Raw genomic sequence first — 27,475 nt, forward strand, 5'->3', positions numbered from 1 at the left:
TGGGGGGCAGCCCTTATCAAACACCTCTTGTGTCTACAACAACTGCCTCTCTCTGTGCAACTTGCACTCAGTGGCCCGACTGGCATGACGTGTGCATGTGTGTGTGTGTGTGTGTGTGTGTATGTGTATAATCGGATTTACGACAAGGTACAGCCATGCAGACCTCACGCCACCTAATTCAATTCCCTCCCAATTGAATTGAGACATGCTGGCTAGGACCATTCAGCTGCACAGCCTCCCTCTGAGACACAGACAACCCCCCCGCTCCCCAACCCCAGCCCCAACCACCCATCCACTCGCCCCCCCGTAGACACCGCAAGGACACACACACACACACTCTTATCGCTCTCTCTCTCTCCTGCTCTCACACTCTTTCTCTCACACACATACACTCTACACATCAACATAAGTGCTTCACACACACACACAAAAAAAACAGTCTTAAGCATGGACACATACAAGCACATGTACACACACACACACACACACACACGCACACACGCTCTCCCTTACGGCGCCTCACAAAGCAGCCCACATAATTTCGCATGCAGAGGCAGAGCCAATTGCGGGGAATTGGGCCCATTTTATGAAATTTGTCACATACACATTTCTGACATAGCTGGAGACGGTGAGACAGCCGCAGGATTGTGATCCATTTTGCACCCTTTCCCTCTCTATTCTCTCTATTCTCTCTCTCTCTCTCTCTCTGTGTCTGTGCTCCCCTGCTCCTATAAAACAGCATTGTCTAATAAGTGTCCCTTATTTCCAATTCTGCTTTCCACCAAGACCCCACTCCTGTTTTCTCCTTCAGCGAAGTACCATTGTGTGTGTGTGTGTGTGTGTGCATGTGTGTATGTGTGAAACTGAGACTTTGGTTCCTGTTGATATCCTAATTCACTGGTGCTGTGCCCTCTTGCCATCTCTGGTTAACACTAATCTGTGGCTGTTTGGCACAGTTTGTGTGTGTGTACGTGTATGTGTGTGTGTGCGTGTGTGTGAGAGAGAGAGAGAGAGAGAGAGAGAGAGAGGGAGCCAGGACATAAGCTCTTTGAGCCCCAGCTGAGGTTCAATGAATCTACAGCTCTCAAGCTGGGCTTAGGGATGTGGGGAGGCTTTGTAGGACACAGCGGTTGGACTGGAACAGAAATAGTACAGTGGATTTTTGAAGAAAAGGACGAAGCACAACAGTCCTCCTACTCCGCTGGAAAAAAAAAAAATAAATAAAACAGCAGCAATTGTTACTGCATAATCATGAAAATTTCTCAATGAGATCATTCATTTATGCATGACACGTCTCTCTCTCTGTTGCTCTCCAGCCTGTGGTTTATTCCCATCTTCTTTCATCTGGAAAGCGCTTATCATAGCATCAGAGCTCACAGCACCCGCCTCAGAGACAGTGTTTCGCCTCAGGCCATCAGGATCATCAACAGTTATATAGTCTGATGCATACATATAAGTAGGGCTGCCCTATATATTGTTTTTTTGGCCTTTTAATGCATTTATTGTTTTGTTATTTTCATTGTCATTTATAATGCAGCCACACCATAGATGTTGTGTTTGTGCTATTTTAAGGCGAGAGAGACATTGCACAAGCAAGACGTTTTTACATTTAAATTACAAACTATTTTTAATGCACATGCCAGTAAACTTAAACCTGTGCAGCTTTCCAGTGTGTGTGTAACAGATAGGTAACCCCTGCGCTGCTATTTTTCCTTTTTGTCAGAATTCTCACATTCGCTATGTAGAAGGCGGAGCCTCCTCACAGGCCTTTCAGTTCTTTGTGCCAATTGGCGCTGGTGCGGGACTTCACCTGCCATCCTCCATGTTCATTGGACAGACAAGTGATAAGCGGGCTTCTCCTGACCTCTCAGCGGACGAACAGCTGGCCTGTCGCTGGAAGAAGGTGAGGCTCGGGAACTGATGCCACGAAAACGAACAGTTCTTCACTATCCAGCTGTAGCCAAGTGACATTAAAATGTGGAATCTCTCTCCTCCAGTGCCATCTACTCTTCGACTCCCTTCAAGACCTGGTGGACCACGTCAATGACTTCCATGTCAAACCTGAAAAGGATTCTGGGTACTGCTGCCATTGGGAGGGCTGTGCACGCAAAGGGAGGGGCTTCAATGCCAGGTGAGAGCAATAGACACTGAGGTGTTTTAGGAAAGTGTGCACTTCACACAGCGCATGAGGTAGAGCCGTTCAAATGAACTGGACTGTCTGTGACTGCAGGTACAAGATGCTCATCCACATCCGCACTCATACTAACGAGAAGCCCCACCGCTGTCCCACCTGCAACAAGAGCTTCTCACGCCTGGAGAACCTCAAGATACACAACCGATCCCACACAGGTCAGTGGTGGTGCTGCACCCACAGAGTCGCTCTCTACAATTTGTATACATGAGAAACATCTCATTTGCATGCACTCATTTGTTGTAGATGTTAAGTGACAAATGTTTAACCACAGTTAAAGTCATTTTCATGAACCATAGTAGCTTATGGTTCTCAGGACCCTGTTATATATGAAACCTATTTAAACCTATTTTGATCTATATAAAGTGTAGACACTATGAATCTTCATAGACTTAAACCTATTTTGTTGTGCTGAAAGGCCAGTCTGAGTCATCTCTTCTCACTGCAGGTGAAAAGCCCTACATTTGTCCCTATGAGGGCTGTAACAAGCGCTACTCCAACTCCAGTGACCGATTCAAGCACACGCGCACACACTATGTGGACAAGCCCTACTACTGCAAGATGGTGGGCTGCCTGAAGCGCTACACAGACCCCAGCTCTCTCCGCAAGCACATCAAGGCACACGGCCACTTTGTGGCCCAGGAGCAGGGCTCTCCGGGCGGAGTGGGCTCCCTGCTGAAGGGAGTTCAAGCTGGAGGGCTTGCTGGTGGAGTGGGGAAGGAGTCAGAGCTGTCCTATGTGAGCGGTGCCCACATTATCATTCCAGGGGCGGCTGCCGCCCTTCTGGGAGGCCATGCTCTGCAGGGCCTGGGTGGCTCCCTGCCCTTGTCTCCCATCAGTCCTCGGCCCCTGGACCTCAGCACGCTGGGCTGCCCCAGCTCCCCTCCTGCCAGTCTGGGAGGGGCACCCATCCTTTCCTTCAATGGCTCCCCACTGGGCCTGGCCAAGTCCCCTCTGCTCTCTCCAGGCTTCCCCTCTTCGGCCTTGGGTCTGCCCATGGTGCCCGTCCTGGGGGCGGCCGCTGAACGCAGGATCCAGGGCCGACAGGGTAAGGGGAAGAGTAGGGGGGAGGAGGCAGAGGACGAGGTGCCTGCTGGGGTCCTGAACCTCTCCACAGGAGGGTCTCATGATCCCCTGTCCTGGGTGGTCATCCCCCCAGGCACTGTGGTGCTCAAGCCAGCTGTGGTCAACTGATATACACACACATACATACACACACACACACACACACACACACACACACACACACACACACACACACACACACATACACACACACACACACCCAAACTCACATTCCAGAGGAGCTCAGGGGGCTGGGGTGGGAGGGCGAAAGCCATAAGTGGGGTGCGGGGGGTGGGGGGGATCAAAGGTGAGAGGTTGGCTCGCACAATCAAATCCAGGCCGTGCATTTCTGAGAGGGGCTGGAAAAAGACAAAAACACTAAAGAAACTGATGGAGTCCTCAATCAGTAAAACAATAGATAACTCTACACCTCAAGAATTACATGTGCAACACAGGCCTCTTTCTTTGGCGGGGGAAATGTGGGGACTGAGAACCAGGACCACGCAAGGCTAAGGTGTTCCCGTCACAAGGCCTGATGACATCCTCCTCGACTTGTTGCTCTCTTATTTTATACTTTTTTTCATTCCTGATTCCTGTCCATGAACGTGTCAGGCTTACTGCTCTGTGTTCTTACTAAAGTCCTGGTTCATTAATAAGTATTTATGACTTCATATGTACTTCATTGACAGTGTGCCTGTAGCCTAGCAGTGAGATAGACACATCAGAATGAAACAGAATGACGCACTCACCGTTAGGCTATTGCCGCACAAAATGTAGATTCTCCACAGTTGTGTGTTTTTTTTTTTTAAAGCTATGACCTATTTCTCACAGTTTGCTGTGATGAATATGACTCAGACAAACTTGCCGTACCAAAGCAAGTGAAATCAAACTGGCTCGGATTGGTCTTTGTGCTGGATAGCCTGCAGGGCCCAGCTTGAGACAGCAGGGCGGTGCTATCCACAAGAACATGAACTCCCCTCTGAGACAGTCATTAAACACAGCACTTAATAGTGTAAACTGGCTACAGTATTGAAACCTCACAACTGCTGCTAACCTCACAGCTCCTCCGGTGGAACATAAACCAGGAGAGAGCACTTTTGACAATCTGTCCCCGTTTTGGGGAGGGCGACGAGCACAGACGAGCCCAGCCACCTAGAATGTGTGCCGGGCGTGCAGACTAGGGGCTTGACATAAGGGCACAGAGCAATCTGAGGTCTTAGCACAGACAAACGGTGTTACATCACCTGGCAACGACCAATCATCACTTCTTCTTTTTCATGTTGAAAGGCTCTGATGTGTGTGGCACCCCCCTCTGGTCATACACCGCGTCCCACTTGCCGCTGACAGAACCAGTGCTGTTTTGCTCCTGGATTGTCCAGCTCTTTTTCCCGTCATTGAATCAACACAGCCGTGTGTATGAAAGGGCCACTGTGGTGATAAACACTAGTGTCCTGTGTTTGAGGTGACCAGACGCAAAACCAGATGTGAAAAACAGGTGGTTGTCCAGTCAAAACCTGGCTTGGCCTTCTCGGTTCAAGTTTTGTCCCAAGTTCAACAGTCCCAACTTGTGCCAAAAATACCAGACCTTGAGAGGATAAAGTGGGATGTGCGTATTGTGCCGCAAAGGGGGGGGTGTGTGATGCACTCAATGCCACATACAGCTGGACTGACTACGAAGCCACACTATTGCAAACTGCCTCATTTTACTCTGTCCAAAGGGGCAAAAACAAAAATCAAAACAGACTCATTTTACTTCTGGGATAATTCTCCTTACGGTTCGATTAAGCAGTCAACATGCACTTACCACACACTATATTCTTCCCATGTTTTATAAAATGTTACTGCCAAGTCATTGTTCTTTGGAAACTGTTTTGCTCTTATCCCATTTGTGCTCAGGCCTGCGAGGGCCAGCTTCGCTGCAGGGTTCTTCTACGCTTGTGTTGCCGATTGCTGATGTATGTAGGATGTTGACTGCACCGTGTAAACTGGGGTTTTCACAGAGGAGAGGTCGCGGAAAAAGAGAGGATCATCTTAACACAAGGAACATTCCCTCAAGAGACTGATGCACGCCTCCTCTCTCTCACTCCTCCATCTCTCCTCTCCCCATCTGTTTTGTTGAGGGTCTCGCTTTCTCCATCCCCGCTCTTGAGAATAATCACAGTTATTGCTGTTTTTTTTTTCTTTTTTTCTTTTTTAGTCATTATTTTTGCTGTTGTTCAGACGAGACATTTTTCTGATGTTGAAGTTGCTTTGATTCCTTGTGTTTCTGCGATGGCTGCTCTGCACTCCGCTTTCTGCTGTCTAGCCCGGGTCTTTGAAGGGGTTGGAGCGAGAGAGAGAGAGAGAGAGAGAGAGAGAGCGAGGGAGACCGAGAGGGGGTTAAGGTGTCCCTCTGGGGGAAAATCAGGTTTTAGGAGGTCTCCAGTGGACCGTATGACATCACATTCATCCATGACAATCACATTTCTGTACTGAGGAGTTTGGTAGGGTTCGTTTGCCACATCCCTCATGAGAGAGTGGGACTGGACCGGCCAATCAGTTCTCAAATACAAGATTATCTCTACGGGCTGCTCAGTTCGCCTGATTTGTGACTTTTCCGGAGTTACACAAAGGAAAATCACAGAGAAATAACAACCAACTGTAAGGCTTCTAAAATGGCGGGTGGCCTTGGGAGAGCGTGAGAGAAAAATGAGGCACAGAGAGAGAGAGAGAGAGAGTGAGAGAGGAGTGGCTGAATGAATAAATGACTGGACGGGGATAGGGAGAGATGAAGGGAGAGGCTGTGTGCCAGCAGGCGAGGGAGAGAGAAAGAGAGGCAGAGGATGGCGTAGCTGTGGAGAGCCCCTCCATCTGGCCACCTACCCAGCGAGCCGAGCGGGCCTCTCGTCTCTGAAGTCAGTGGCCGCGCTGTGCCCAATGTGGCAGCCACTCACAGGCATGCCAGCCAGCAGAAAACTAGGCCACTGAACTCTGTCTGCCCTCTGGGTTTTTTATAGATTAAACCCAAAAGGCTCCCGCTCCCTCAACTCCCCTTCCTCCTCCCCGCCCTTCTCCAGGCCGCAAAGCTTTTTACCAGAGATGAGGAAAACAGGCAAACACTCACACACACACACATAGCCAGTAAACAAAAACAAATAGAACCCTCCCTGTGTAAAGATGTGAGGGATTTTGAAGGAGCAGGTCAGAATGGATTAGAGCGCCGCGTCGGGGGCTAGTTCCTCTCTCGCTGAGCAGGATTTTGCAGCGGGGATGCAGCGCGTACCTGTGTTTCTGCCTCGATAGTTCTTGATCATTATTATCCCAGACACGCTCACACTCACACACACACACACACACACACACACGGGTGGCCAGTCTCCAGGTTCAGGCTCGGTATTGAAGAGAATCTCTCGTTGTGAGTGGACAATCCTGGCATGTGATGTCATCAGAAACAGGTGTTAAGTAGGCTAGACATGGGTTTCCCTGGCAACAGTGAAACCCACAGACACGACTCTCCTCCTCCTCCTCCTCCTCCTCCTCCTCCCTGTCTGTCTCTCCCATGTTGATTGAAGCCGGGGACGGAGACTCGGTACAGCTGGAGAAAGCTGAAAACGACACAGATCCTCCCAGGGTCCACATCTTACAATATTAAATAAGCTGTTTGATTCATTAACCCTTTGAGCTCAATCTGTAACAAACTGCACTTTTGTTCCCCTCATAGTGTATAGACAGGGGACGCCAACTCAAAAAAACCTACTATCATACCCTTTCTCAGTGTAGAGCATTGTACAATGATTGTTTTGGGGACCAAGAGGAATGGCAAAAATATTCACTGTTGGCAGTCAGTGTCCTTGATTGATAAAATTACTGAAATCTTTTTTTTTTTCCTTTATATGATATTATAAAAGCGGTACTTGCTCCTGGAGATATCAAAGTAATGCTTATCAACACTTAATGCCATGATAAGTGGAAATGAGAATCTCAGTGTGTGCCACACAGACACACACACAGACACACACACACACACATATCCAAATCCAGGGCACAGAAATTGTGTTAGCTAGCTAGGTCAGTGTCATGTACAAGGGATGCCATTGACTGAAGTGCCACAGTGTTGCACAAAGGGTTAATGATGAGACTATGGCCACACAAGGCCGGTTCCAAGTTATGTTTTTGCACATTTGTGAGATATTCTAATGTCAGTATTTTAATTTTTCCAAGTGCCTTTTATTATAGGTAAAATATAGAAGCTATACACTATATGAAAAATGATATGAAAATATATTTTTTCCTGGCATCATGTTCTATGGTCGAACATGCAGAATTTTAGAGTTGTAAGTCTCCAATTGGTACAACATAGCGGTGTTCTCCTGTTTTAGAGGAATTTTATTACGATATTGATAATAATGTCAATGAAAAAAAAAAGAAACAAAATGTTTAATAAAGTTGCATTTGATACAACTTGTACATTAATTTCTGTTGCAAATATACGATCAGACTATAAACATGATGGAAATGTACAGACCAACAGGTGAATGTTTGTAATTCTTCACTGCAGGCTCACAACACACACTTCCTGAATAAATAACAGGCATGATTAACGTGATTTTCACTCACTGTATTCAGTATTTCAAACAAACAAACAAACAAAAAAAAATGCACTGTATATCCACGTGTTCTCAGATCATTGACTGAAACTGAATACACAGCATTAGCATATCATATCTGGTATATGACAGTACCTAGAATGGCTTTTCTTTTAATGGATAATATCAGACATTCACTTGGAAATATTATACCACAGCTAGGAGGTCAAATCCCCAAACTTATGCCATGTTTTCCCCAAGCGTCCTCTCTTTTGACGTTGCATTATTATGCAAAGAATAAATAACAAAGAAAAACATGTAGAGATGGACTGCATGCTATTTAGCATAAATAATGCACAATATCAAGTGGTATCAGCCTCATGAGCTCATCAAGAATTACCACCAAGTCCAGTCTAGAGAAAAAGAGAAGGCTTTTATTGGGGTTATAATTTACAGAGGACGGGTGAGGGGGAAGACGGGGCATCAGGTTCATCCTTCATGTTTCCGTACTCTGTTGCTGCTGTGACCGCTGTTTGTCTTCTGCTTGAATACTAAGTTCCTCGTCTAGACGCTCCTTAGCCCGCACCACCTGGACACACACACACACACACACACACACACACACAGCAACAATGACGGCAATGAGAATGGAAGACCTTTTTCACAATAGCCATTGTTTGGTCCTCTGCGGTGTGTCACACACTTACGGCGACGACAGACGCAATCAGTGGCCAATGCATTTCAAATCGTATCATCTCCACAGCATTTCTCCTGCAGACTGTGCAGGCATAAAGCGGGCACACGCTGTTTGCTTGGATGTTAGAACAAGTGACTCAATGATATGATCGTCAGTGCCAGTCGCACAAATTCCAGTATCAGCTTTTTAACACATGAATGTTTCTAAGATAATACAGAATGGTGGACAAAAAAAAAAAAAAAAAGAAACACATTCAGAAAGGCATGGTTGGAGCTTCAAAATAGAATAATATTAAATTACTGATGGCTGACAAAGGAGTAGTTGATAACGAAATCCCAGTTTCTTGATTCAACACCTGATTCCACGGCAAACACAAATATCCCATTCATCACACTCTCCTTTAATTAAAAACTATATATATATCTTAAGATGTATTCACAAGCTTTGCATTTCAAATACTGTGTCAAAAACATTAAGTAGAACGTTTTTAAAGGTGAGGACTATTTAGACTCTGAAACTGAAAAAACAAACAAGTAAATGAAAAATGAACCCAAGATGTATAATATAAATATATAAAAGGATGTATATAAAAGGAATTTACCAGTGAGTCTGAGATAAATCACACTGCAGGTGCAGAGTGATCACAATTATGACAGAACCACGTAGACTAAAATCATCAAATTACATGCTTATTCCCCTTTTTTTAAATGTCTTTTGTCAGTGGAGTCTGAACAGTCCTCCCTTAAAACACACTTCAACCAATTTTGTATAGCGCAACTTTAAATACGTGAAATACAAAGTTTCTATTTACTTGTTGACGTTATACAAAGTTTTTAAATAGAGAAGTGTGTGCTGAATGGGATTTTGGTTTACAAGTGCAACACTGGTCTGTAAGAAGCCGACAAAGCAGGAAAACAAAGTGCTCATTTCAAATCAGTGGAACTGCATGAAAAGTCCTGCTGTAATACCAGATAAAATTGTATTATGTGCTCTTATTTTGAAGTTGCTGTAAGCATGACTGCAACTTTAAGCACCTCAGGTAAACATAAGGGCGTAGGCCACATTAGAATAACAGCACTGAGTTACAGGGTGAGGTGTGTTGATATTGCTAATACTAAAGACATTAGCATGTTGATATTGACTTGGCAGCTACAGTAAATATCAGCTTATCATTTCAGAATGTACAGTGTACATGTACAGATCATAATGAGGACTGATGAACCTACTGAACTGTCGACTGACTTTTCACAAGTTGTATTTAAAGTTAGTAGACAGGTCAGTAGGTTCATCAGTCATTATGATCTGTATTAATACACTGTATGTTCAGTGTATTAATACAGATCACTGTATGTACACTTTACATACAGTGTATTAATACAGATCATAATGAGGACTGATGAACCTACTGAACTGTCGACTGACTTTTCACAAGTTGTATTTAAAGTTAGTCGACAGTTCAGTAGGTTCATCAGTCCTCATTATGATCTGTATTAATACACTGTATGTACAGTGTATTAATACAGATCACTGTATGTACACTTTACATACAGTGTATTAATACAGATCATAATGAGGACTGATGAACCTACTGAACTGTCTACCGACTTCAAATCCAACTCGTGAAAAGTGCAAGTACAGATGACGACTGCGTGACAGGCTGCCTCAGCTGTCCTCCTGCCTGCATCACGTTTTTGACAGACATGATGTGGTGCCACATAATCGAGCACTCTTTCCAAAACACACCTGAGTGAAACGTCCAGCATCAGAAAAGCACACTCACCTTTGACTGTAGATAAAACGAGCCGCCCACTTCCTTGTCATTGACTTTGTAAAGGTGCTCGTAGTTCTGGAAAGATAGTGATACCGCTAAGTGTTAATACTGCGTTGCACAGCTCCAAAAAATAAATGAAGCCAAATAAAATGTGGCATAGCATGCACGTGTGTGACTGTACCTTCTGAATCTCCTCAGGGGTGAGTGTGGTGATGTTGAGGATCTGCTGGGCCTCCTGCAGGCTCATCCCAGAAATGCTGGTGGCGGCAGCGGAGTGCTGGCCTGCACGGCTCCTGGCCTGCGCTGCTGCTTGGCTGGCTGCAGAAAACAAACACATACAGATGATTCACAGCATGGTTCAGTGAGGCTCTCTTCAACTATATATAAAACTATAAACTATAAAACTCTGGTGGAGTTTCTGGTTGGAATGAAAACCTGCAGCCTCTTGGCCCTGCATGGCACCAGTCTGACCCCCCTGATATAAAGAGTCACTGTCACCAGGGTTGCCAAGACCGCGTTTTTTCCGCCAAATTGTGTTGCCGCGGGTAACAAATATTGTCCGAGGGTTGGGCTTGGGCAGACATGAATAAAGACTCATATTTTGAATGACCAATGTTTATACCCAAATCCTGTCAAACTGACTCCGGGCCAGATCAGCATATAAACTATCCACATATGTCACATGCTCCACAGACAAATAATATGCCAATGCTGTGTGAGGCCACGCAGCACATGACCAATCACATCATCAGCACCACTTGTGCTGTCAGCTGAAGTAAGGTATCCCATATTATATTTTAAGTTCTGATATACTGTAAATTAAATAGGTGAAAGAACTGTTCCAGGAAATTGCCTTTAATGTTTATGGTGTTATTATGTGCTTGCCTTGAAAAGGCAACACATCTTATTATCCTGCATACTTATTATTTTTATTATTATTATTATTATAGTTTATTATTCTGCACGTTTTCGGCGCGCTACTCCTCCTACAGCTTTGGTTTTAGTTTTATAGATATTATAGTGCATTTTGCAATTATAGCAATGCTGTTGGACTTTAAAAGCAACATATATGGATTTTTATGGGCATAGTTTGAATTCTGGTATTGGGCTGATTTTTGGGCTCTTTTTATACCAGGTTGGGCGGGTTTTGAGTTGCTCTTTGGCTGCTTTTGTCTCACAGCCCTGGCAACCCTGACTGTCACCATGTCCTCATGCACCATACCTGCAAATTCTTGCTGCAACGCCCGGGCAAATGCTCGTCCCACCACCTGTGCTCCCATCACAATGATTTGGGCAAGATATTTTGCCTGCAATGACACAAACAAACAAACAAGCAAACAAAAATCCATCATTAAAGCATGCAACTTACACAATGGACCATTTTATAGAAAGGTGCAGTCACAGTGCAGTAAACGGGGTATAAGAAGAGGACCTGCCGATCAGTTTGTGCGTACAGATTTTAGCAGATGGTGTTTTAGTTTTGTGCCATGATAATGAAGCTGTTGTCCAGGAGATAATTATTTCATTAGCGTGCCCTTCTTGTAGCTAGCTCTAAGAGTCCCTAATTACTTGCATATAAAACCGTTCCTTAGTCAAACAGACGCAGGACTAGTAAGAAGGAAGATTATGTAAGTGTGTATGTTAAAGAGACAAGCAGCACCGTGTTGACACAACTTGTCCTGCTAGCCTGACGCTACCTGACGACAGAGCCGTTAGCTAGCTAGCTCACCAGCCACTAAGACTAACGACCCAGCAACACGAATGTCATAAAGTATCACACTTACCATTTCACAATTATGATCTAAAACTCTCTCCCCAGTCCCACACAGCCTTATCGTCTCTCACATGCACTCCAATCAAGGTTACCGAGGGGTCAAAGTTCACTCGGCTAGCACGTTGTGAAGATACTGTAGCAGTCAAGCTCACTCGGGAGCGCGGCGCTGGTCACAATGCTGACATCTAGTGGCAGGGAGGACAAACTGCAAGGCAATTTGAGTAAAACTGTCTATAACATGGTCTATAATGGAATGGACACAAGTGTTTCTTTAGAGGTTCCCGGTGGTTGCCAGACAAAATGAGGCACAGTTTGAAGGCAGATTATGTGGTTTCAAACGGGAGGGCGCACTGTTTTGTTTACTGGATGAGGCTGAGGAAGGGTAAACCCCCTCAGGTTCATGCCAAGACTAATAACCCATAGAATTACACTTTTAAATACCTGTCTATTAAATTGGGAACCGAGAGGCGCTCATCCTTCCTTGCCACATTATAACGAGGTGGAGTGCTCTCCCATTTCACACTACACGGTCTGCCTTTAAGTTCAAGTTTCATTCACTAAAAGGTGAGATAGCAATAATATGTATTCAGATTATTGTTTAACCTTTTCAATTCTGTAATAAATCAGATTTAACAATATAACAATATAACTTTACGGTGTGAAACATATTATGATTCTATTCTATGTTTTGTATCTATATATCTAAGCATTTTATCAAGATTAGGATCAACATTACTGTATATTTGAGACTGTGGTTTTCCCTGGCAATGCAATCATTCAAAGACAATTTATAATAGGTTCAAAAAGTGTTTATTGCGAGGCAACAATGAAAAAAAAAAATCCACAAACCATTACTCAAGTAAGCCAGAGAAAACAATGCTTTACTCAATGTATAAAAAAGAAGTTTTCTTACACAATGGAAGGCAAGTTAATATCCCAGAAAATACAAAGTACACCTTTGAGAATCACAAGCACAAATACACCACACATACACTAACACTACAGCTCGTGTGTATTACATGATGTGCTCTACCATGCGTGGCTGAGTCGCCTCATTCCAGTTGATCAGTGGTTGTAAACAACACAGTGGGTTCAAGCCTGGATCACTGACAATATTGCATTGTGCTGTAGCCCTGATTAGAAATTACGATGGCTGTTAATGAATGCACTGTAATTCATTAATACTGTACTGATACTGTCAAATTAACACCATGATTACATACCTTTGATATCAAATAAGAAAATTAGCTCTATAAGTGAGGAATGCTCGAAACAGTCTGAGAACTGATGCTGATGTAGAGATAAAAAGTTAAATTGTGCTGCGTACAGAGAAATGAGAGAATGATAAGAATGAAAAGGAAGCAAGAAAGAAGTAAGAAAGAGACAGTTATACTCCTAAAGCAGATACAGGTGTCTCTAAAACTCCATGAGGAGGTGGTTTGGCTTCTGGTGCATTAAAATAAAATGCTATTTTCACCACCTACTTATTTCCCAAATAGCAAAACATTCACCTCGAACTGACTGGTGCAAATACATAAACAGAGAATGGCGTTAAAATGGCATTTCATAACACTGGCCAGAGAAATAAAAAGGCGTCCCTGTCGATAGAAAGTCCGGTTCATGGTGAAACATGAACGTTGGTGACCCTGTTGTTTCCTCTGAGTGGTTTTTGCTGCTGGAGGCGTGTGAGCTTGGACACATTACAGTAAAATCACACATGCATCCCTAAGTCGCTGGAGGTATACAATCAGTGTGATGCACAGCTGCAGTGGCTGAAGTGACTGACGTGTTGGCATGTGCATTTGTGTGTGTTTGTGTGTGTGTGTGTGTGTGTGTGCCCTTTGTAATTGGTCGGACGGGGTGACCAAACTGGAAGACAAGGGATACTGTTTTCCCAAATGCATGGTGTTCACTTGTTCACAAGACCATGAAGAGTTTCTCTTTTTTGCCACATCACATTTCCAAAGACAGACGGTGACCGAGCGTGTTCGCCTGGCCGGCCACTGCAGAGGAGAGCAGCGGCTCTGTGATCACAACTGTGCTGGATATTTCGGAGGTAACATGCACACAGACAACCAATTTTGTTAGGAAAACCTTGGAATGTTTGAAAACGCCACTGTCGGATTTACACTGGAATCTGCATTACAGTTTTGAGAATGCTGTTGTTGGTTATTTACACTTTTGCTGAAGCGTCACGTCATACAGTATTTCTTGACATGTGCGAGGAGGGTGTAAGGTCGATAGGCTGAGATGTCGGCTGCTGTAATTTAAGGGATGACTCTGGCACCGTAGCACGCAGGAATGGCAACGTCAGACTGGAGCAGGTCCCCCTCTCTCTCTCTCTCTCTCTCTCTGCTGCTTGCACCGAGGCCGAGCCGAGGGCAGGGCGACGTCTGCCTCTAGTCGTCCTGGGAGACACAACAGTCAAGGTTAGCAGAGGCAAACGGGAACTTGAAATGAATACGCATTATCTCAATATCCTCTGAGCCACCATTCTCTCAATATTTTAATACAGAGCTGAAAGTTTTTAACACTGTTTTATCAACCCTCAGGAAGAATAAAACCTATTAAAGTAAACCTTTGATATTTTCAAAACGGCCTTGTTTGTCATTCATAATAAATCTAAGTGATTCCTGAGGCAAGGCAACAATATTTATTGAGGCATGATTTAAAAAAAAAAAATAATGGAAACACTTTACAATAAGAGTACAACAATTAACGTTAGTTAATGCCGTAATAAACATTAAGTAACAGGTAATAAACATTAAGTAACAGTTAACTAACCGTTAACTAATGTGTCTAAGAATCATGTACTAATGCTGTTCATGCTAAGATATTAATCTATATGTTATTTAAGGGTTACTGTAGATATTATTAACATTAGTAAATGCCATAATAATCATTAACTAACCGTTAATTAACCATTACGGCATTAACTAACGTTAACTAATGTTAATTGTTGTACTCTTATTGTAAAGTGTTACCAAAATAATGGCATTAGATGTTTATCTGTAAGTATAACAAGGGTGCAGCCACCTTACAGGCACTTGGAAAAAAATGCACTATTGGAAATGGACAGAGCAGGGGTTTACAAACTTTTTCATGCTCCAGACCCCCAAGTTGGTTTTCATTAAGCATCAGACCCTGAGTGAGTAATTGAGTAATTTTACACTAGGGACCCTGATATGAAGATAAAAAGTTTGGTTTGTGTTTATTTAACTGATTAGATGACAAAATATTGAAATGAATGCATTCAAAGTGGTGAGATGTTCACTCATACATTTTTTTTTTTGTATTTTAAGAGTTTCTGGTGACTTAAATTACAGTGCAATTAAACTGTTCCACATTTTGCTGAGGACCCCCTGGCAACCCCTCAAAGACCCCCAGTGGTGTAAATACACACATGCTTGGAAGTTCAATGTCAACACAATCTAGTATCTCATCAGCATTGACTGTTCACTCTCCAGATCTGACACCAACAGAGAGCCATCAGGTGCAATAAGATTTCTGCAGCATGAAATTCTGCAGCACCTTCTTGAATCCATGGAAAACCCTCAAACATTTCCAATGAACACGTGCGCCTTACTTCAGAAAATTAACAAGCGATGACAGAAACACGGGAAAGTCAAGCACTTCACTCACCCACTCGTCGTCGTCCACACCCTCGAAGGAGTCCTGTGGCAGCGGGTCGTCCAGGTTCCCTAGCTTGGCCACCATGGCACTCAGCAGCTGGGAACACAGACACATATTCAGTGTTAACCAACATGACGGTGAGCATAAAGTAATGCAAACTCACTGGAACAGCAGCTCACATATGGTGCAAACAAGATGTGCTGTATGCTAGTAAACATAAAAACATAAACACAGCCCAAGTCAGGGCTGATCAATTCTAGTGGCATAGAAACATTTGCAGACATGTGAACGTACAGTTTTTCAGTTTGCCCTCACCTCCTCTTTCTTCTGCTCATCAGTCTTCTCCTCCAGGTAGACAGCAGAGGGCAAGTACTTCCTGACTGGAGCCTCTTTGGGGGCCTCACTCACTGAGAGCACACACACAAACACACATAAAAACCATTCAGTGATACAGATTCTAACAACATAAACAAATCCACTGATATGCAGACTGCAGAGGCACGAGGAGATGTGGATGCACACACCCACATCTCGCTCTGGTGCACATTATGAACGAAGTGTTGCATAGGGTCACACAGTATGTACAGTACATGTATGTTGTCCACACTCACCTGGTGTCATGTCTTTAGGCTTCAGGCTGATCCTTCTGTGTTGGCCGTTGGAGCCAGAGAGCCAGGCGGAGGCGGTCAGCGCCGGCTCCCACCACACCGCCGTGTCGGGATACACATCGTCCTGGAAAAACTCTTTCTGGAGGCCCAGAGTCGGACAAACACAGGGGTCAGTTATGGTTGGGGATGGGAAGAAGAAGCAAAGACAGGTGGAGCAGAGAGAGAAAAATGAAGTGAAACAATAAAAAAAAAAGGGTAGTTTAGTTTCTACTGATTGTCATGTGACGATGAATGAAGCGGAGCTGCTCTATTCTATTCCATAATGTAGGGCGATTCTTAGATTTCCAGAAGCAGCTTTTTAGAATGTCATAGAGGAAACCAGTATCATCAAACCTCATGGATATCTATTAAGGTCAATTAGACTTTTCCAATGGGAGAGTGTATTCTTTCTTTTGGTGGTTTTCGGTGTTTACATAGTCATAGAACAAACTATTCTGTGGGTCTTGAAAGACTTAAAATGCTCTAAAACGCTGGCAGTATGGGGCTTTCTGTTCTGAAAACGGCTGGCAGCCAATGAGTTAATAGCCTCATGTGACATATCCTGAAAAACATATTACAGTGAGCTGAAATTACATTTAACTTATAGTACCTCTGCAGTAAAAAAAAAAGTTATTTTTGTAAACAAGACAAAATACAGAGAACATTAGAAATGGTAATGTTTTTCTTTCTCCATAATGTACAAAAGAGTTGAAGCCGAAATCATGACCCACAAATCACGATACATGCCGAACCGTGGGTTTATTGCAGCGTTACACCCCTACCATTGGAATAACCATCAGACAAGGTGCGGTGTGTAGTGCTCCCACATGACCACTAGGTGGTGCAGTGGACTCACCTTGACCCGGGGCACTGTGAAGGCCACAGGTTCAATGCTCGTCTTGCTGAGCATCAGAGCCCGAGCTACCTCCACCTCCCGCACACTGCACTCAGTCTTAGGCAGGAAGGCCAGGCCCTGTGCACAGAACATGATTAGAGGCCATCCAACAGAGTGCAACTATGTTCAGCACTAGTTATCAAAGATAATTCATCTGTTAATTACATAAATCATGCAGTCAAAATAATTTTTATTCTTTATACAGGAGCTCAGAGGGAGTGCAGCTCTAAAACAGCGAGCACAAAGCTGGCTCAGAGGAGTTCAAGGTGTTACTCAAGGCCTCCTGAGCAGCATCAATATTTGCTTACAGTTGAGGGACGCTCTCTCTTACCACTAGGCCACGGGCCATGTGGACATGTATGATGATTGACTTAGTGAAATTAGTGTAAATAAAAAGGAGGGAGACTGACGTTAAGTACCTTATGTGGCTCAGGTGAGTTGAAGCTGCTGCACTCCAAAAAGTACGGAGCCTCTGGCATTATCTCAAAGATGTAGACGCGCGTGTCGCCCTGGAAGACAGAAAACAAACAAGTTAAATAGGACGGCAACCCTGATACAAGCAATGTGGTATCAATCATGTTTTATCAAGAGGTTTTTCTGTTTGTTAGTGGTTGTTTGCTTACCTTTCCAGTGAGGATGACCACGCTGGTGTCAGGGTCGTAAAAGGGGATCAGTGTGGAGGGGGAGACGTCTGCCGGGGCGACGGCTATGGTCCCGGAGGACAGGGACTCAGCGGAGAACAGGTAGAGCTCTCTCTCACTGCGACTGCAGAGGAAATACAGGAACAGCAAGTCAGCGGTGAGCCTCTCTTTTGACTTGTCTCATTTGTTTGGCCTTTTTGCACGGAGTAAAAACCTGAGTTCAACTTTTGTGCAGGAAGCTCACACGTTCTTGAGATTTTTCTCTAATATTTGGATTTATTACCACCTGTTTTATGTCACTATTAAAGCCTGAAAAAAATGTAAACCCATGTTTTAGGATAATTAAGTACTAAAGCTCACAGACACTGAAGTGTACAGTATGTTCTGTACCTGTCAAATCCCGACACCAAGAGGTACTTTCCGTCACACACCCACACCACACGGGCCCCCCTGTGGCCTTCAGGTCCAGGACCCTCCTAAAAAACACAAAGAGTGTGTGTTGGAGAGATATATTAACTAAACACCACAAAGGGCTGTGGTTTTTGCGGTACATTTCCGAACACTGTCATACTTCACACCTAATAATAACTGTTAGCTGTTCTAACTCACTGTAAATTATGGAGTCTTGTGGCCAATTGCCCTATAAACTGATAAAAGAGCACTGTAATAAAAACAACCAGATGTTAAAGAAATATTTTACTTTTGTTATGCTACTTTACTGCCTCAGAATGTACAGTAGCTCTTGAACGGTGTGCATGTATTTTAAAACAGCTTTGCAACTCAGCTGGTCAGAATTAAGGACTGGGACATTTTCACAGCACAATCCTAAACAAAAATCTCTTATTTTATCATGCTACGGTTTGGTACAGTATGATGGTACACCATATCTGATTATCTGATTGCATCGTATCATATCCCCCAGTGTGCTGAACATACCTGCACGGGCTCCGCAGACTTGCGAGGGTCATAGATACGAACTTTCCCATCTTTGCACACTGTGGCCAGCAACTTGCCATCTGGACTCCACGCCATTCCAAAAACCTGAACATGACCCACAAGGAGGAGCACAGTGGCACAAGAAACCCATGTACATGTAAAATGAACAGTGCATAAATTCATTCCAGTATAAGTACACAAACATATCCAGATTTCACATTACAGTGCATACATTGTTTACAAATGTATGCACTGTAATGATAATGGACAAATGAGGTCCATCATCACGTTCAGGCTGAGTGGGAGGAACAGTTTTTCGTCATTTAGCTTTAAATTCAAAGATCTGGACAGAGCACGGATGAGTGACCCACCTGGTCCTGGTGTCCAGTGAGGACCTTGACCTGCTCTCCCTTCTCCAGGTCCCAGAGCCGAACCGTCAGGTCGTAGGATGAAGACACTAGCAAATCGCTGGCTAGAGGGTGGAACTTAATGGAGTAGATCTTCTCGGTGTGGCCTAGGATCGATCACAGTGACACTTTTACTTAGTCATCATCACCGATAGCTTTTCCTTTATTAGACATGAAACCCTGAGTATGGATGTGTTGTAACTGCAAACATACTTTCCATACTTTGCAGTTTGCAGACAGCGGTTCATATTGTTTGTTTTTGTGTTGAATGTATGTTTGCACCATATGTGAGGTCCTGTTGCATTTTGTCTTCCACCTACTGTGTCCATCCTGTATTATGTTCATTTGTCAGCACTAATTAATCCAGTATTGTGAAATACTCTCCACCCTGCTGCTACGATGTTTCTGCTGTTTACACTGTTTATTCTGTTGTTTACACTGTTTATTCTGTTTTATCTATTTATTCTTTCTTGCACTCATTATTATTTAGCTCTTGTTTTTTACGCAATAGTTATATCCTCCTGAGACCCGAGGAAAAAAAAGTATCTTCCAACTTAACTTTTTTTGTGATTTCTTGTCTATTTAGAGTTAAAACAACAACTCACAATTTAGAATTTCACAAAAATATTTTTATTTTAGATTTTAGAGTACGTCCACTGTAGTGGATTTTACTGTAAAAAAACAGATAATTTTAAATTTAAATAAAAAACCAATCAAATAACCACAGATAATCAATTACAGACAATCAATGCCATTAACAAGAAAATATATAATTTTCATAAGGAAAAAACTGTTTGTTTTTTCACGACATGTGCGTTTTTCTGCAGCTGCCATTTTGGCTCAATAGAAAGTGGGTATTCCCCTCATCCCACCTTATCACATGAGATATCATTGGAAAGGCCTTCATGTCCTCTGTACAGTACACCAGGACTTGATAGGGTAGCTCAAATGAGTAAAAAGATATAGACAATCAATTGATGTCCACTACAGAGGACATAATTGAATAGGCTGGGTCTCAGGAGGATATAGATTATATTTTAATTATTTAAACTGCCCCACAATTCCATCTCTGTTGTAATCCGGAAGCCAAGCAACAACATTTCGTTGCAAAAAACTCACTGCGGTGTTTTTTTGTGCAATGACAATAAAGAAAGTCTAAGTCTAAGTCTAAGTCTAAGTCAAACTCCCCGTGATGCGATTCTGAATAGTGGGCCCGTTGTGGTGCTTGTCCTACCCTGTACGATGAGTTCAGGCTCAGTCAGGGTCTCTGTCAGCCCTCCCTCTGGTACCTGCCACAACCGGATCTTGGCATCGTCACCAGCTAGCATGTACAGAAGAGAGAGTTACAGGCATATCAAAATACAACCGGAACACACAGTCAGCTGTCAAAAGAGCAAAACACACTCATACACACTCGCTTACCCACAGCCAGCCGGTGTGTGTCAAAGGGGTCCCAGCAGAAGTCAGCCACATTAACTGAGTTCTGGATGGTTGGCAGTGCTGTGTCTGGCAGCTTGCCAGGCTGCGAGAGCTGCAGTAATGAGAGGGATGAATCAGTCTCTTTCTCTCCATCTCTAACACACACACACCAGTCTGATTCCTCCAAAAGAATACAAAACTATAAACCCATTGCTCCTAATGGGAAAAAAACGACTGCTTCACTGCTAAGAGGCTTCAATGTAATTTTTCTTTGTCATCTGTATTCAATCAAGAAATCAACTACGGTTTAACGAAATTAACATCATTATACAGTTTATCAGTCTCTTTCCAACTGAGCCAGTACCTCAAACACAGCAATCTGGCCTCCAGCGATGGCGAGGGGCACTGCCACGCGGCGGGCGTTGGCGCAGAAGCCGTCACACTCGCCGGGTGTGGTGAGGTTGAGGCCACGCAGGTTTGTGATGTGGGTGTCTTTGTGCATCACCGCCCCCTGGATGTGGCGGAACTTTGAACTGGGCCCTGGGTCAGGTGAAAAGGTGAGCAAATGTCAAGAAACATTCAGCTAAATCCACAGCAGATGCTGAAAAATATATTCATCCTAAAAGAAAGAAAAAGCCCCAAACTAGACGACAAGAGGTGTGCATGTGTGAGCCAATACCCATCAAGTTGTGCAGAGTCTTGATGCTCTGGCTGGGACTGGGGCTGGGAAGGAAGCCTGAGGAGAGGCCAGAGGTGGTGGAGGGAGAGCGGGACGGAGCAGCACTACTGCTGGCCGTGCTCAGCGGACTGCTGGAGGTGGAGCAGCCACGTGTCGACTCCTGTGGAACAGAATGGCAGCTGTTAACTTGCTGCAAAAAAAGCATTTGTGGAGTTTGTGTAACTTAGTACGATAACCTCTAATGGTAAGTCAGTGGTTTTGGGAAATCCAGGACTTAGGTCAGTTAAGAGCAAATTTGGGGTTCTGGCAAATGGAGGCCATGTAATAAGACAATATGAATATTTTCAACATGTTATAATGATAAGTCACCTCCTTGCTCCCACCACTGGGCAGATCCCGCTTGGCAGGCGCCTGACTGGCAGCCTTGGGTTTGGGCTGTTTGTCTGGGTGGAGGCTGACTCTCTCCACCTGAGGACAAACAGAACTACCTGCTTAAGATATGAAATACTGGAGGCTTTCATTCACCATGACAACGAGAGGGATGGATAACTTTCTTTTGGATGTAGTGTGATGAAGTGTGAATAGGGGGTCCGCACCTGCTTGTTCCCTCCCTTCCACCACTCCTCAGCAGACATGGCCGGGGTCGTGCCCACTGTGTCCGGATAAAGGTCTGCGTGGAACTCCTGGCCTGATTGCTGGAGAACACACACACACACACACACACACACACACACACACACACACACACACACACTATAAACCCTATCTGTATACACAATGTCCCTTACAGTGAGAGTGTGCACTGAACTGAAACTGTATCATGAATATGTCATATGTGGGCATTTTGAACACACCTTGCGAGGGACCTGATAACTGATGGGTACGATGCAGCTGTCTGTCAGCTGAAGCACACGCACCACTTCACAGGACATGACATCCAGTGCCAGCTTTGGCACCATGGCAACACCTCGTGTTGAGGTGTCCGTCATGCAGTGGCTCACTATAGAGACAAAATGGAGAAAAAATAAATAAATAAAAACAGATGATAAAGAGATGCAGAATCATTCATCCATTCAACCTTTATTTTACCACAAAAGACCATTGAGGGGGTATCTGCATTGACTGAGATGTTAAAAAAAATAAAAAATAAAAACAAAAATGTATGACAGTTTAAAGTTAAAATACAAGCTAATAAACATGCTATTGAGAATATAATAAAATAGAAGAAATAAATACAATGAAATATAAAACAGAAGTAAATAAATAAATACACGGTGATAATCTCTGTCCTACCTTGAGAGAGGAATGGCTCGTGGGCGGTGACCTCAAAGCAGTCAATCCCAGTGTCTCCCTGTGTGTGAGGACAGAGCAGTGTGAGAAAGATTATGCAAAATACTGCAGGTTGTAAATGTCCCAAGCCTAATCATACTCTGCACTGCACAAGTTAAAGAGCCGTGAAGAAAAGAGAAAAATGAGAAAAATGACTTCAATGTTCATCTCTTGTCATATCAAAAGTATTGCTGTTTCAGAAGTGGGACAGAATATTGTTTGATATCATTTAGGTGTAGAATTAGTTAAGGCATTTAACCTCAAAAGTACATAAAAGTAGCTACTGCTGTGAAGTGCAGGCAGTTCTAGTTAAAGCAGGAGTTAGTTATTATTATGATTATTGCATAAATATTTTTATAGACTGTTGGTGTAAAATTAGATTAGATCAGACTGACTGACAGAATGCAGAACAGAAAAACATCAATCTGTGTCTTACCATGCCAGTCACCATGAGCAGACCAGTATCTGCATCAAACAGAGGCATCAGAGTCCTGAGGGAGGGGGAGGAAAACAAGAAAGAAAGAGAGAGGTTCAAATTAGCTCTAGAGACTGCATCTTTCATTAGTACCTTTATTCTTACATAACCGTTCAAACATGTCATAGGGATATGGGCTGAAGAGCTGCAAAATCACCAGTAGGTGGGGCAATACTGCTACTATTACAGCAACAGCTCAACACTGGGAACCAGTACAACAATATTTCCATATATTTTAATTGGGGGATTATGGGAGTAGGGATAAATCATTATAAAAAGTAACTCAGTTAAACCAAGTTGAACAAACTGACTTAAGTAAATTCACAATCTGGAAAAAAAAACATTCATTCTCACAAACTGAATGTGCAGAACCTTTGGCTGCCAACTTGCAAGATTAGTGCTGGAAAAAAAAAAAAAAAAAAAAGGTAGCTACCCACAAAATCGACAACAATTGTTTTCAAATGCAGTGCGTTGCCAAATCGTGCTTGACATCACCCAGGTTGGACTTTACCCCCGAAAACAAGACTCAGGGCCCTAAGACTTTCTAACCGGACAGGCTCCACCAAGGCCAGTCACCTGCCTCCTCCCATGATGTAAAGTAAGCAGATTGAGGGATGAAGGAGCTGAATGAGCTTTAAACGGAATGGGGAAAAGTACAACTGGCTGTAGTAACCACACCAAACAGGAAATCACGGCTTAAACAGACACACGCTTTGCACAAACATGGTCGGCCATGGTTGGCAAATTGCCCCCCATTCTCTCTTTCTTTCTCTCCGTCTCTGCTCTCCCTTCCTCTGACACACCTCAGGAGCAACGATCACAGCTACAGTCAGCATGCGGTATTATTTTCCAGTGGCGGCACAAGGGGAGAGAGAGTGCTGGGTGATCCAACCACTTCACATCACAGGCCCGCTGAGCCATGCGACATGGCTGGAGATAGGCCGGCAGCAGCAGAGAGGCAGTCAGAGTGAACGGCTCGTGATGATGACCTTGTGTAATGGTGCTATTCTAGAGAAAGGCCACACGGCTGCCTCCACATCAACCAAGAATGGCAGACTGGTGATGTAAAGATCTATATATGACGATATAATGACAGACTTGGTTGGGGTATCTTAAGCGACTGCGCGCAGTGACACGCAACAGTTTACACAGTGTGTGTGTGTGTGTGTGTGTGTGTGTGTGTGTGTTTGTTTGCATGAATTTGGGGCCGACACAAAAACAAAGAAAGCTGGGCAAAGGAAATTTTCACATTTTGTCAAACAAAACCGCGAGTTCAAATCAGTCAATTTGCCAATACTGGCTGCTGCGAGTCTGCCGCCATAATGGCTCACTTCCTTCTGTTTTGAAAACATAGTTTACAAGTCACCCACAAACTTCGGTGATGTGGATCTTGATACTTCCTTTCTCAGTGCAGTGTGAGGCTTTTTAGAAGTCATTTTGCCTTCAGCACTTTGCAATAATAAAAGCTGAGGTGACTCGGAAGCTAAAAACACTCTTGCAAAGAAAATAATAAAGACTTGAAAGAGGAAATTTGGGACTGAACTGGAAGTTTTTGCTATCCCCGGCACAGTCAAGGCATCGGTCAGAGGGAATGTCACACAGTGCTTTGTTCCATGTTTATTATACTTTTGCATTTTTCATTAGTTTTTTTTTTCTTTGTTCAACTTTTTGTTCTCAATTTCAGTTTACATTCAATCAGTTTACTTTACCTTTACTATTTATTATTATTATTACTATTATTTTGAAAATGTCTTGCTTTACTTTTGTTTTTCTTAGTTTTAGTGGTAGTTTTAGTCTTTTCTCATGACTTTCGCCACCATGATGCTGGGCATGTGCGAATCGTTTGCCAGTGATTTTTTGTAAAGCCTTGCTTTATTTTTATATCAGTTAACAAAAATATTTGTTCACATCTAGTTTTCATCACTCCATTAGTTTTTGTTAATGATAATAAACTTACTTTGTTCCAAGTATCAACCAAGGTATTTGCCCCAGCTTAAACTTGATGCAAGTGGAGCTCATTTGGGATCAGAGGACTTCTGCTTCTCCTTCTGCCTATCCCCGTTTTTCCTCTCACATTCATATCTCAAATATAACAACAAGAGCCCTCCCAAACCCCCAATCCGCCTCTCTCTTTCATCCATCCACACCTTCCTCCTGCCTTCTGTCCCAGGCCTGTGAAGTCAGCAAGGGGTGGCCACGCTTCATTAGGGCATCTATGTGTTCCCATGTCCGAGTCAATCCACAGGGAGTCTCTGTGCACCTCCATTCCCACACATCCCTCGCTCCTTCTTTCCTTTCTGTTTTTCACTTCTTCCTACCTTGTACCTCACCCTCCTCTCCCCCTCTGCCTACAATCCCAATTATTTCCCCAAATCGCCTTCACTTTCTCTGCAGCCTTATCTCTGCTTTTCTCACAGTAAAGTACAACAAGTCAAACAACCACATAATAGGAGTGGAGCTTTATCACTGATAATAGCCTCTGTTTACTATCGCTTTCATGCTCCACCTCACCACCAGCCCATTTTCCCACACAGGAAAAAATATATACGCATGTGCACACGCACAGTCCCATGCACGCACATAAACACTGATGCACAGGGGTGTATGTGCACAAACACACTCGTGCTACTAATGCAACACAATGATGCACTGTATGTGTACATGCGTTAATAAACGTGCAGTTATGCTAAAGTGGGGTTAAGTGTGGGAGCGTTGAGCAGATCTCGATCACATGGGCTGATCGTGAATGAAGAGAAAAACTATTATAAACCTCAGTCATTCATTAAAGGAGAGGCTGTAAACAGATGTGTGTGTGTGCGTGTGCGCGTGTGTGTGTGTGTGCGTGTGTGTGTGTGGCCCAATCAGGCCTAAGACACTAATCCAGACATAAGCCTCTGAGTCCAGTGGTTGGAGTGTGACTGGAACAGGGTTAACCACGTAGGCACACACACACACACACACACACACACACACAGCAACTATTCATCATACAATACTATAAAAAAAGGTCAACCCTTGATATTTTCTAAGTTATGGGACAAGGGAAGAGAGAGAGAGAGAGAGAGAGAGAATGAGACAAAAAGACAGACAGACGACAGACATGGGTGGAGGCTTACAATCAAGCTGTTATTCAGCAAAGAAAACTTGTTCCTTGAAACATTTCATTTCACAAAACGACAGTCCGGCCCAGCCCTGTCTCGCTCTGTCAAAACTACTCCTTCAATTCCTCAACACCTCTCGAACTCCTCCAGCGCTCTGAGAAAGACCTGACTGCTGCTCCACAAGTCCCCCCTGGCTTCAGTCTGTCAGGGCCACTCTGCTACTATCAGAGTTTACACCCCCCCCCATCCACCCCCCAGCCCCCCACCCTACCAACCCCCCCTCTCGTCTGCCATCGCTCTCTCACACAGGCATGAATACACACCGTAACCTTCTGCCCATGACAGCAGCCTTCAGCACCAGCAGATATGATGACTATTATGCTCCTGTTTGTGTGTGTGTGTGTGTGTGTGTGTGTGTGTGTGTGTGAGCCCAGGTATATTAGGATTATGAGAACACGTTGTCGTTTGATAATGCTGGAGATAGATCATCGGAATAACTGAATAATGGAGGTCCAGACAAATGGATATGTGGATGACAGACAGGAGAGGTGTATGTGTGTGTGTGTGTGTGTGTGTGTGTGTGTGTTGCGGGGGTATCTGCAGCTGTGACCTGGCTAGATTACGGAGAGGAGATACCTTCGAGCTGACAGAAACTGGAATTCTACCAAGTGAAAGTGTCCAGTCATCGGACAAGTAAGACGTGGCGAGTGTATACTGCAAACAAATAATGGATACACACACACACACACACACACACACACACACACACGCACGCACACACACATAATCCCCCCAGAAACATGTTCAGGTGCAGAGATAATGACAGCAATATGATAATGTCTGCACACACACACACACACACACACACACACACAGCAGACAGGCATGTCGTGGTGCACTGAACTCATCAGACACACACACAGTGGTGCTTTGTATCGCCACAGAGCTAATAACAGCAGCCCGTCGTGCTTTAGCTACACCAGAAATGACCAGATCAGTATCAGTCAGAGGCACCTTTCTCAAGATCATGCCTTTTAGCCTGGGCCTGTCGACGGGCAAATATGACTCACCAGACAGGACAATCAGCTACAAAGCACTAAAACATCAGACTCAAGCGGAAACACTGTCACCTGGCTGAAATTTTACGTAAGCAGAAGTACATTTCATGACTAAAAATATACTTAAGAAAAAGTAGAGAGTAAAGAGCCCACATGATTTCTACTCTGTAATGAAAACATAATCAAGTGTAA

General features: G+C 43.9%; 2 protein-coding genes across 4 annotated transcripts in view; one reads left to right on the forward strand and one right to left on the reverse strand.

The window, feature by feature from the left end:
• The window catches only part of glis2b (GLIS family zinc finger 2b), a 30,439-nt gene extending 22,743 nt beyond the window's left edge, over window positions 1-7,696 (forward strand). The window contains exons 4-7 of the mRNA XM_030057902.1: window positions 1,724-1,903; window positions 1,998-2,131; window positions 2,231-2,349; window positions 2,640-7,696. Coding sequence (XP_029913762.1) covers window positions 1,724-1,903; window positions 1,998-2,131; window positions 2,231-2,349; window positions 2,640-3,385 — 1,179 coding nt within the window. The 3' untranslated portion in view covers window positions 3,386-7,696. The remainder of the gene's footprint in view (window positions 1-1,723; window positions 1,904-1,997; window positions 2,132-2,230; window positions 2,350-2,639) is intronic.
• A 537-nt stretch (window positions 7,697-8,233) lies between these two features.
• The window catches only part of LOC115363635 (mitochondrial import inner membrane translocase subunit tim16-like), a 121,415-nt gene continuing 102,173 nt past the window's right edge, over window positions 8,234-27,475 (reverse strand). Inside the window, exons 10-31 of one of the 3 annotated variants that reach the window (XM_030057899.1) lie at window positions 23,086-23,140; window positions 22,614-22,671; window positions 22,175-22,320; window positions 21,917-22,015; window positions 21,690-21,788; window positions 21,321-21,480; window positions 21,006-21,181; window positions 20,645-20,753; window positions 20,457-20,543; window positions 19,187-19,329; window positions 18,816-18,920; window positions 18,270-18,355; window positions 17,862-18,003; window positions 17,658-17,747; window positions 17,200-17,316; window positions 16,308-16,443; window positions 16,012-16,103; window positions 15,706-15,792; window positions 11,512-11,596; window positions 10,471-10,607; window positions 10,299-10,364; window positions 8,234-8,410 (exon numbers count right to left, since the gene is read on the reverse strand). In XM_030057899.1, the coding sequence (XP_029913759.1) occupies window positions 8,318-8,410; window positions 10,299-10,364; window positions 10,471-10,607; window positions 11,512-11,596; window positions 15,706-15,792; window positions 16,012-16,103; window positions 16,308-16,443; window positions 17,200-17,316; window positions 17,658-17,747; window positions 17,862-18,003; window positions 18,270-18,355; window positions 18,816-18,920; window positions 19,187-19,329; window positions 20,457-20,543; window positions 20,645-20,753; window positions 21,006-21,181; window positions 21,321-21,480; window positions 21,690-21,788; window positions 21,917-22,015; window positions 22,175-22,320; window positions 22,614-22,671; window positions 23,086-23,140 (2,368 nt within the window). In that variant the 3' untranslated portion in view covers window positions 8,234-8,317. Of the gene's footprint in view, window positions 8,411-10,298; window positions 10,365-10,470; window positions 10,608-11,511; window positions 11,597-12,073; window positions 12,222-12,857; window positions 14,472-15,705; window positions 15,793-16,011; window positions 16,104-16,307; window positions 16,444-17,199; window positions 17,317-17,657; window positions 17,748-17,861; window positions 18,004-18,269; window positions 18,356-18,815; window positions 18,921-19,186; window positions 19,330-20,456; window positions 20,544-20,644; window positions 20,754-21,005; window positions 21,182-21,320; window positions 21,481-21,689; window positions 21,789-21,916; window positions 22,016-22,174; window positions 22,321-22,613; window positions 22,672-23,085; window positions 23,141-27,475 lie in introns of those variants that run through there. The other 2 variants (XM_030057897.1, XM_030057898.1) reach the window with 2 other exon arrangements.

Source organism: Myripristis murdjan, chromosome 8, assembly GCF_902150065.1.
Source record: "Myripristis murdjan chromosome 8, fMyrMur1.1, whole genome shotgun sequence".
Classification (NCBI taxonomy): Eukaryota; Metazoa; Chordata; class Actinopteri; order Holocentriformes; family Holocentridae; genus Myripristis; species Myripristis murdjan.